This window comes from Nematostella vectensis, chromosome 13 (genome assembly GCF_932526225.1).
Source record: "Nematostella vectensis chromosome 13, jaNemVect1.1, whole genome shotgun sequence".
Taxonomy (NCBI): domain Eukaryota; kingdom Metazoa; phylum Cnidaria; class Anthozoa; order Actiniaria; family Edwardsiidae; genus Nematostella; species Nematostella vectensis.
This window is the reverse complement of record NC_064046.1, coordinates 4346497-4356768: the sequence shown is the minus strand read 5'-3', so window position 1 is coordinate 4356768 and position 10272 is coordinate 4346497. Positions and strand designations below refer to the sequence as shown.

At 40.8% G+C, this 10272-nt stretch overlaps 2 protein-coding genes across 2 annotated transcripts; one reads left to right on the top strand and one right to left on the bottom strand.

Annotated features, from left to right (window-relative positions):
• Positions 1-7: 7 nt before the first annotated feature.
• On the top strand, positions 8-5442 carry LOC5501212 (putative methyltransferase-like protein 7A). The gene is made up of 3 exons (XM_032369540.2): positions 8-787; positions 3847-3880; positions 4362-5442. The coding sequence occupies exons 1-3, from the start codon at positions 260-262 to the stop codon at positions 4598-4600; spliced, it is 801 nt and encodes a 266-aa protein (XP_032225431.2). The 5' UTR covers positions 8-259; the 3' UTR covers positions 4601-5442.
• On the bottom strand, positions 4962-9480 carry LOC5501208 (U-box domain-containing protein 33). Its single transcript, XM_048720578.1, has 4 exons — positions 8570-9480; positions 8112-8247; positions 6193-7499; positions 4962-5640 (listed from the first exon to the last, which is right to left on the bottom strand). Exons 1-4 carry the CDS (start codon positions 9059-9061, stop codon positions 5440-5442), a joined length of 2136 nt encoding a protein of 711 aa, XP_048576535.1. The 5' UTR covers positions 9062-9480; the 3' UTR covers positions 4962-5439.
• Between the last annotated feature and the right edge of the window lie 792 nt (positions 9481-10272).

Below are 10272 nucleotides of genomic sequence, written 5' to 3'. Positions count from 1 at the left end.
AACTTCCTTTCACCACACCACCCAATTTGCTATCTCTTACGGGTAAGAATTTCTGTTAACCACATCCAAAGTGCTACCCCCGTCTGTTTTTATTGCAGTCCCCCCATCCCTGGACAGGCTCCATTCCTGGATAGGCTCGTAAAAGGTTCAGTCTTTGAAGCTACGGTACACAGGGTTACCGTAGCTTCATCAAATTCAGCAAAAGAGCTTCGACGGAATAACAACACACGCGATGGGGTAAAAAAACATATGCCAAACGATGGGCCTCTTTACTTTACGGAAAATCGGGCTAGTTGTTATAGGAATATCTGCAGTAGTAGGTTCAGGGCTGAGCTCTAGATTTCTTGACACATTATGCTCATCCAGCGCATACAAGAGTTATTTTGCGACGCTTATTAAAATGGGTCGAAAATACCAGGGCCACTCACAAGTCACAGATATGGACAAGACAATGTTCAAAGGAATCAAGGAAACAGCCGAGCAGGTTGGAGGTGATGTTCTTGAAATAGGAAGTGGAACAGGCAATGCTTTGAGAATGTTATCTTTGCCAAAGGGCAGTGAATTCATCGCGTTAGACCCAAACCCTCACATGGAAAAACACTTCAGAGAAGAGTTGGACCGCTTTCCTGATGTGAAGCTGAAGGCATATTTAGTACAAGGAGGGGAGGACTTGAGCGGGATAGCCAGTGATTCACTTGCGGTGGTGTTTGTTTGTGATGTGTTGTGTTCTGTACCCGAGGATAGCTTGGATCAATTGTTGGGAGAAGTAAAAAGAGTTCTAAAACCGGTAAGATGAGTAATAAACCAGGGGGAGGGAGGGGGGTTGGCACCTAGCCTTTAAACATGAATGCACGCTATAAAAGGGATAGCTCCGCCCCTATTTTCGCAAGCTCTTGCACAGGTCGTTGTCAATGCACAACTAGACTTCATTGAGTGGGGACCTCTGAAACCACCAGTAGAAAACATAGCAAAAATTAAAGCCTTACGACAAACTGCGACAACTTCAAAGTACAAGAGAATGTTAAAGAACTTTAAGACATATTCGGGAGAGTGTTTGGAGTAAATTCTCTACAAAAACAAGAACAAAAATTGTCATTGAGAAATCAAAACAGTGCGCACTCTTTTCAATTGAAAAATATAATTCAAAAACAGCGTGCACGCTCATTTGAAATGGGGTCATTCATGTGCGCACGCGTGTTAAACAACAAATTTGAAATATTCATCACTTCAAAACCTATCTTATCCTCACCATTTCCTGATCTGTTACAAGAAATAGCTGTTGATAAAGCTAATTTTGCTTCTATAGTGTGTAATCGGCCACTCTAGAACTGTAGCATTTTGGTCTCTCTCTACGGAGCTCTGCACTCAGTGATGCCAAATGACGAATGACAGCTTGCCTTTGGCAAGTCCCTTTTATAGTGTGCGTTCGTGTTTAACTATACCCCCCTAGCCCCCTCGCGATGTTTGACCCTTATTTCAGTCAGTGTGCAAAGGACAAACAGCCCCTCTCCCCCTAATATTTTTCATGCTTCCATGCCTGACGATCATGTAAGAAATGCTGGCGGGTTCTAAGTGAGGCTTAGATAATGGATGTGAGTGTTCTGTTGGATTAAGGGCACAAATTAACAAAAATCAGTGAGTGTAGAGCACGAGTAGATTCCATGGAACACGAGCTGCATTCCCGACTAATTCCCTATTGTTCAATGCCCTCGCCGCTTGGCACCTTAATTACTATGAGATTTAGGGGGTTAAAACAAGGCTGTAGCAGGGGGTGGGGCACTGGGGGCACGTGCCCCCCCCAATATTTTCTTAATGTTTCTGTATTGTGCCCCCCAATATTTCGAGGCCTGCTACGGCCCTGTGAAATGGAGAGCGCTGATTGGTCGAGTGGCAGTGATCATTTTCTAAGAGGGGTAAGGGAATAACTTCACATTTCCATTGTACTGTCAATGGGCAACAAAAAACTCTTAACCCATTGACTCCTGGCTTTTTTTGAGCTGAATTTACAAAAAACAGACTGAAAACAGATACCTCCTCCCCCTATTCTGAGTTTTATACAGCCCGTCAAAGTCAAACACAGCTTCACCTAGTCAGCGGTATCCAAGCTTTCCAACAGTGCTTTGCGGTCCCCACTTTTAATCCCTTGTCGTTGTGCTGAAGCCAGCACAAGTTGATGGTTGCTTGTATTTTTCATCAAAAATACAGCTATGAGCATATTAGGAGAGTGTCTCAGGAAATCATGAAGTCTTTTGGGGCATAATTGGGTGCTTTGCTTATGGATATTTGCAAGCAAAGGTGGATTCATGATGATTTTTTCTTGTTTGGCTTTGCCTGGATGAGAAAATAATTTTCTAATGAATCACCACAGCTCTCCTAAATGCTGTCTTTTCTGAAACCAAATTGATTCCAAAATTGTTTACACTGCTATTCTGGGTCTGTATGACCTGGAATTGATTTGTTTGGCTTCGGGGTGAAAAGACTTATAAAAAACCATCTGACTTTGGGGAGAGGAGTGTTGACTGGCCCTCCCCTCGTGAATTTTCCCCTGGATCTCCCAGAATGCTTTGCAATACGTAAAGACATCTTCGTGGTTGTACAATCCTTCAAGGAGTGGACATTGTGTTTTGAGGCCATGGAAATGTACCTGGAGGATCAGAATAAAGGTATCTATTTGTGTCTTGAGCTTGAGCTGTGTTTGCTGATCTCTCTCCCTTGTGTGGTATTTTGAGTGTTTTATTGAGAGGGGTGATTCTGCTTTTCTCTCCTTGTTTGATTTGAGATTTGTCAAAGAACCTGTGCTGTTATTTGGCTTAAGAGTAGATGCCAACACCTTGGTTGGATGCATATCTGCAAGACCATTTATCCCTTAGACTGATGCCTGAGTATCTTCATCTTGTTGTGTTTATTTTGCATTTATGAATTTTTTGGGTTGTGGGTACTTCCCAAAGCCGGTACAGGCCGGTTGAGGGGTCAATGTGTTTATATGTTTTTGCTGTTTTAAACACACCTACAACCCACTAAATGATGCTCCGTTAGACATCAGGTAGCCGCTTGATGTCTGGTGCCAATGGAGCTGAATCTTTTGTATTCTAGTGAGGAGAAGTGGGATAGATCTAGATAAATCAAGATGGACCTTCTTTTGTTAAAATCACCTAATAAATGCTTGTGAGTAGGCTAGGACTTTTGGTGAGATCTTTCACTGTGTGATAGTGTATTTTTACTCCCATTTTTACAGCCAATCTTTACAACCACCACTTTGATTTTGAGGGGCTTTTTGCTGCATGTCTGATTTTGAGGGGCTGTTTGGAGCACCTCTGATTTGGTATATTACTGTCGAATCCGTTGTATCGCGACGCCGCATTTTCAAAACATCGATTTATTTTTGTCTTTTGGGATTTTCTGTTCCACCAGTCAAATTATTCTAAGCCAATCAGATTCTTGCCATCTCTCCCGTAGTGCATTTGTCTGGCTTTCTGTCGCAACACTGTCTGGTTTTCGTCCAGAGGATAGCCAGGGAAGTGCACAAAGCGAGACTCTGATTGGTTCAGAATGGTTTTACTGACGAAACAGGAAACCAAAGCAAATTGTGTTTTGAAAACGCGGGTCGTGATACAACGGATTCAACATTAAGGTCATGTATACCCTGGGTACCAGAGACTTGGGCTTCTCTTCTTTACTGCCACACCAGTCTTGGTTATGAGGATTTTGAGGAGCTGTTTGGAGCACGTCTGATTTCCAGGCGCTGTTTGGAGTGTACTAACAGTGTTTAAAAAGAAATGGACATACTACCTTTTTTGTAAGGTATCTAGACTCAGTCCATTAACTAAATTGTCTTTTGCCTTTTAGGGAGGACGTTTCTATTTTATTGAGCACATAGCTGGTAGGTATGAACTGAACATGAACTGAAAAGGAAATAATTTATTAGTTTTTTTTCCACTTTTGAGAGTTCATTTTTCAAGCTTTTACAGCACAACCAGTAAAACCTTGAACACCTTAAATATGTGTGGAATATTTATTGTCTCCAGACAAATCTGACACGAGAATTCAGACAATGAGACTTAGTTCAAATGTTGTATTATCTGTGCGCCGTATTCAATGTGAATGCAATGCAAATGAATCAAGTCAATTGTTCCAACTCCATTTACATGCTTTTGCATTGAATACGGCTTGTGGATAATACGATGTTCGAATTTAGCCTGAGACTTGTTAAGACATGTTTCTAATTGACTGTTTGAATATCTCGCAAGTGATTCGTCAGAACAAACATACCAACATGTTCAGGGTTTTCTTGGTCACGCTGTAAGGTTTCTGTGTCCAAGGTTACAAAGCAGGGGTTTAAAATCTCAAAATCTCTTGTTCAGATGAATCTGGGACCTGGCGACGATCATGGCAAAGATTACTGTCAAGTCAACTTGGGGTGTGGCCTCGTCTCTTTGGCAACTGTCATTGTGATCGAGACACCGATAAGGCAATACAAATGGCTGGCTTTAGAGAACTTGAAATGGAAAAGGCCTACTTGTCAAATGAGGAAAAAAGTTTGTTTGTGAGAAAATTTATGTATTTTATTGCATATTTTGTCAGTGGCAATGCCAAAAAATAGCATTTCAACTTAGTGAATTATTTTAATTAAAATATAAAATTAAATAAGCACTATAGATTTCCCTAACTTTTGTAAAACTAAAATTGTACTTCTTAACTATTGCTATGAAACATACCTGAACAATTGCAAAGTGATAACCCTATTTTAAAAGTGGCCACCTACCGAACAGTGTTAAAGCCGCATTGTCATCAGTTTACTTCCGGTCGATTACGTAAGAATCTCCTATGATTTTTAACGGAAAACACGAAAAATATTTCAAAATATAGAAAGCAGTGTGTCTATTGGAAGTTTCTTCAAGGATGTGACTGCTAATTTAGAGCGGATGGCCTGTTAAATATTTCGGATTCTAATAGATTCTTTTGTCTTTTAACGGTTGAGGTTTCCGTCGGACCTCCGGAAGTAAACTGGTGACAATGCGGCTTTAAGTGCTCGATAAAGGTTGGCTGTTAATGAGGGTTCAAAAATTTTGTCTCTCTTAACATTAGCCTGTTTCCTTTTACTATTATTCTTGTCACCAAAGGTTATTTATCCAATAATGATATTTTCTGACCACTAACAGTGAATAATACATTTGGGAGTGGAAAATGGTAGCCACCTAAGTGGTGGTCGCTTTATTGAGGCTGACTGCTTAATAGGTGGTCTATTTATTGAGGCTGACCGCTTAATAGGTGGTCACTTTATTGAGGCTGACTGCTTAATAGGTGGTCGCTTTATTGAGGCTGACCGCTTTATAGGTGGTCGCTTTATTGAGGGTGACTGCTTAATAGGTGGTCGCTTAAGGAGTGGTCACTTAGTAGAGGTACCATTGTAAATTATTTGGGTAAATAAATGAATGCACTTTAGATTGTAATTTTACCTAACACATCAATTACGTTTACCATGTCTGGTCGCTTTTCATGCTCTTGATGCACACATTGGTTGATAAGGTCTCGCAAGTCAGTGTTTGTTACCATGGCAATCTGTCTATGGGTGTGACCTGGAACTGGGAGTTCTCGGATACACATTTCACAGAGAAGAAGACCAAAGCTGTACACATCAATCTGCGATTATGAATAAAAACACTTCACATCCACACAGAGAGGGTTGGAGGGCCCCCCTGGTGTAAAGACAGGATCCTTAAGGTTCTCAAATACAGATCTCTGATAGTTAACTAATCTGACAAATGTAAATTAAGAAAAGCACACACCCTGGGTTGATGATGGTCCATCTATTGTGTGAATATAGTTTTTTTCTCACTGGAATGTGCATGTAATATTAGCAAATAGTAGAATAACATGATGGAAAAAAAAGGCGACAACAAAAACAAAAAGAATGGTAACGATGATGATAACAATCACTTGATGATAACAATCATGTTGATAATAACAACAACAATAAAAATCATAGCTAATCCTTGCAGTATCAATTAAAAAAAGCAAAAAAATTACAAAAATATTCAAGCGATCAGTTTGGCCATCAAGCTCAGCGGCGTAGCCAGGATTCACGCCCAAAAGGCCCTCTCAGGGGGGCACGCCCCTGCAGCTGGGTTCCCTAAAATACCATGAATGTGGGAGTACAATGAGAGTATGTACAGGGTAATCATAAAGTCTTACCTTTGGGGTTTGATTGACTGAGAGGGCCTCTGGTGCAGAGTAGATGACAGCGCCTGGATTCACTGTGCGGCAGTGACGCATGAAATTAGCTGCACCATAATCTGACACCTTCGCATGCCAGCAGTTGTCCCGTCGCCATAGCAGCACATTAGCACTGCTAATGTCACGGTGGATGATGGGAATTGGTTTGTTCAAGTGTAAGTAATTAAGAGCCATTGCAACATCCAGGCTGATCAAGGCAATCTCAGCGTTGTCTAAGCCTCTTGATTCCAACACAGCTCTAAGGTTTGTGTCTAGCAGCTCAGTGACAAATAAGGGCTTTCCATCATCATTTGTTGCACCAATGAACTGTAAAAGACATGGATGACGACATCTGGATGCAATACTCATTTCCCGTTCAAACAAGCGCCTGTTATGTGGTGATAAAATTAACTCATGAATCTGCTTGACAGCAACATCACAGGCACGGAACTTTCCGACCATGACCTGTCCCCATCCTCCTACACCCAGCCGCTTCTCAGTCACATGAATCTCATCGCGACTCAGAATCCAATCACAAGCCTCTGCTGTTTTGTCGACCTGATCATCATTCGATGTGGATGACTCAAGCTCACGTACACGCCATTCAAGGAGTTCATTCTGCCGTTGTAGTTCTTGTTGTTGTTCTGCAGAGGTTACTTTAAAAGCTTCAAGTTCCTGTTCTACTCTGTTCTTGTTTTCTTGTTCCTCCTCAACTTGGCGACGTGCAAGTGCAAGATCTTCCTCTAGCCTTGTTTTTTCTGCTCTCTCTTCAAGCAACCTGTGCTCAAACTCCTCCAAATCTCTATGGAAAGCCTGTCTTTGAATTGTCCAATTTTTATGTTCCTCCTCTAGGCGCCCTTCAAGCATAATTACTCTCAAACTCTCTTTACTAACCATACATTGTAGCTCTGCTAATTTCTCCTCGCACAGCTTTTTTTCCTGTTTCTCTATACTAAGCCTTTCCTCCCAAAAAAGAGCTTGTTGTTGTAATTTAAATGTTTTTTCTTCCAACAATTGTTCCTTTTCAGATAAACTTCTTTGCAAGACTTTAACCTCTTCTGTAGTAGTATCAGGCTTCATATCATTATCACTTTTTCCATCATTGTAAAAAGAACATTGTAAAATTTCACCATTATTTTTGTTTTCTTTGCAATCATTTTCCTTGGCTTCAAGATTTTGAATTCCAAATCTTTTGTCTGCACTTTTATGTAGTTCTGGGATTTTATGAGATCTAAGTCCCTTTCCATCCACAAAAGCTTCACCCTGTGCCCCACTATCATCAGAAGCTGTCAGGAGAAGCATAAATTTTGCACGAATCATTGTTAATAACCGCTGTTAAGTAAACATGCTTTAACATCTTGTAACCATGTATTAAAGGGGGATTTGCAATATGTAAAAGGTTGCAAATTACATTTTCTTTTATAGAGCACTCTCTTCATTGGGTAATTCCAGAAAAGATCTGTACCCCTAAAACGGGAGGCTTCGTTTTTTTACCCCCCCACCCCCCACCCCTTGTGCTTCTGGAAATTCCAAAATGAAATTGCCGAACCGCCGTGCTTTCAGAATATCGAAATCGCCAACTCCCTGTGCTTTCGGAATATCGAAATCGCCAACCCCCCATGCTTTCGGAATGCTGAAATTGCCAACCCCCCATGCTTTCGGAATGTCGAAATTGCCAACCCCCCATGCTTTCGGAATTCCAAAATACCGCCCGTCGTTGGGGTACATATATTTTCTGGAATTACCCATTGTATGAAAAAATATGGGTTGAATATCGCTTTTTATCTTTCTTAGCCAGATAATGTTTTGGGACAGCCACAAGCCCCATAAACCAAATTACTAGGGAATAAAGAGAGACTAAAAGGGGGGCTTTTCTTATCCTCTGATACCATTTTTACCTTTTTTCTTGTCAAATTCAGTTTTCCACCTGAGTCGCTCAACTGAGACAAAAATACCACTTTTGGGGGCACAGCGGAAGTAGCGATTACACTGGACTGCCCCGTCACATGTCCCCGCCCTGCGATACCGTGGGTCCTGCAAGAGTTCATATTATATCAATGCTTATTCGTCAAACTCCTAATAAGGACATTACATACCATATTTGGGAGTCTGCCTCAATTGTTTATCCTCTCCCAGAACAGTGCAAATTCAGAAATTGCACATAAACTTGCATAATTTTGTGTTTTACATCATTTTGCTGACAGCCATATGGAAAACCAGCGCTTTTTCTATTTTTAGGGTGGGATGGGGGTTCTACTCCCCAATGAGCATTAAAATTTGATATAACAAATGGCCACCCGTTAAATTGTACACTCCCTAGCGTCTTAATAATTTACCAATATTTTACTGTACATACCATTATTTCAATCCCAAACATGATTCCGTCATATGGGGACACTGGTCCCATGTATCTCACCACACCCGCTACCTCCTTCTTCAGTTCCTTGAGAACCACATTGACTTTACTTCCTTCGCATAAAAACTCACCAATCACACCTTCTTCATTGATAATTCTCAGTCTTTCCGGATATGACAGTACGGCTAGGAGAAGTTGGGCATCAGTTTCACTAATAGCTTCCACATCCTCTAGATCACATTCAAATCGGAGGCAAATCTGTTTAGCACCCCGTAAGGCTATTTTGTTGGGATCTGTCGGTTGTTTTTCGGGGTCTAAAGCTTGTAAAATTTCTCCTTTTAGAGCAAGATACCTTTGAGTTGGGACTTCGCATTCATCGTCTTCGTTGGAGCTCACATAACTCGTTAGAACATTCCACCACGAACTTTTCTCTGCAAGGCTTGGGTTTTCTATGTCTTTGAGAAGTATGAAGTATCCTTCTCGTCTTGCCATGGCGTTTTTTGGTAAGCTGGAATTTACATCACGATTCAAACCTTTTACGCACCTTGGAACAACATCCAGTTATAGAAAACACAAATACGTCACGGCTAAAAACAACGCATATGAAAGATTTTTCCTGACACCGGTTCTCTATTACCAAGCACCAAGCTCGTCGAAACGTCGTTTGGGTTAACAACAAAAGCAGTATTTTAGGGAAATGAGTTAAATCAATACAAACCACGTCCAAGTTTCGCCATGTTTATTTTTCTGGGCTTCCAGGTTTGGCTGTGGTGACGTCACCACAGGGATATTAAACATTTCGTAAAAAGTCACTTCTATCACACTCGCTTTCCCTTTCTTTTGACCATTCTCATATAATAACTTTCTAAACATCCCAAATTCCAATACAGAAAATACTAACAATCCCAGTAAAGGATTCATACTTCCAAAATGGCGAGTGGACAGAAAATGAACAAGGAGTGGATAATCGAAAATGTACCAGAAATTCATTGAAATAGAGACGGTGAAGGATCGTGTTTCGTTTATTTAAAAACACCTTGTTTTATTTTTTTCATTAAATGTCTATTCTAGAAAGGGCGGCGGTAGGCCTTTCTCGATTATGCTAGCATTTGTTCGGCATTTTTTTGTGAAAACGATATTTTTTTGTTTTTTCTTGAAAAAGAGTTGCTAGAAATTTCTGTCATTTTTCATGACTGTGATACAGATTTCCTCACTTAGAAGGATAAATTGATCTTCGAAATAAGAACCTATTCTTCCCACCAGGCTGATTAGGTATTTATAAAAAGGGGGGCTTAAAATGAAAAATTTTAGCCTGTAGGTTCTTAATCTCTAGGTTCTTATGCGCGGGTGTTTACTGTACTAAAGGGCCGTAGCAGGGGGTGGGGAACTAGGTGGTGCCCCCCCCCCCCTCAATATTTTCAAATAAATTATCAGTAGGGGCGTGGCTGTGCCCCTCATTGTTTTCTTGATATCTTTGTGTCGTGCCCTCCTAATAATCCGAGGCCTGCTACGGCTATGGTACTATGCTTTTTTCATAATACTTGTATCTGCGCACCTCCCTCCCCCCCCTGTCGTTTTTGAAAAAAGTCAGCTTTATCGTAATAATAAAAATGTATAAGCCCTCACCTGACAACAAAGAAAACTAGGCTGAAAGTCTTGACTATGGGATTTCTCCTCCAAAATGATATTTTACGAGATAGACA

Excerpts from the sequence above, each read along its gene's own strand:
- LOC5501212 (XM_032369540.2), top strand. The coding sequence starts at position 260 with ATGGGCCTCTTTACTTTACGGAAAATCGGGCTAGTTGTTATAGGAATA. Across the intron at positions 788-3,846 it reads TAAAAAGAGTTCTAAAACCG|GGAGGACGTTTCTATTTTAT; the intron begins GTAAGATGAGTA and ends TTTGCCTTTTAG. Across the intron at positions 3,881-4,361 it reads TTTTATTGAGCACATAGCTG|ATGAATCTGGGACCTGGCGA; the intron begins GTAGGTATGAAC and ends TCTCTTGTTCAG.
- LOC5501208 (XM_048720578.1), bottom strand. The coding sequence starts at position 9,061 with ATGGCAAGACGAGAAGGATACTTCATACTTCTCAAAGACATAGAAAAC. Across the intron at positions 7,500-8,111 it reads TGAATTTGACAAGAAAAAAG|CTTCTGATGATAGTGGGGCA; the intron begins GTAAAAATGGTA and ends TTCTCCTGACAG. Across the intron at positions 5,641-6,192 it reads CAGTCAATCAAACCCCAAAG|ATTGATGTGTACAGCTTTGG; the intron begins GTAAGACTTTAT and ends TCATAATCGCAG.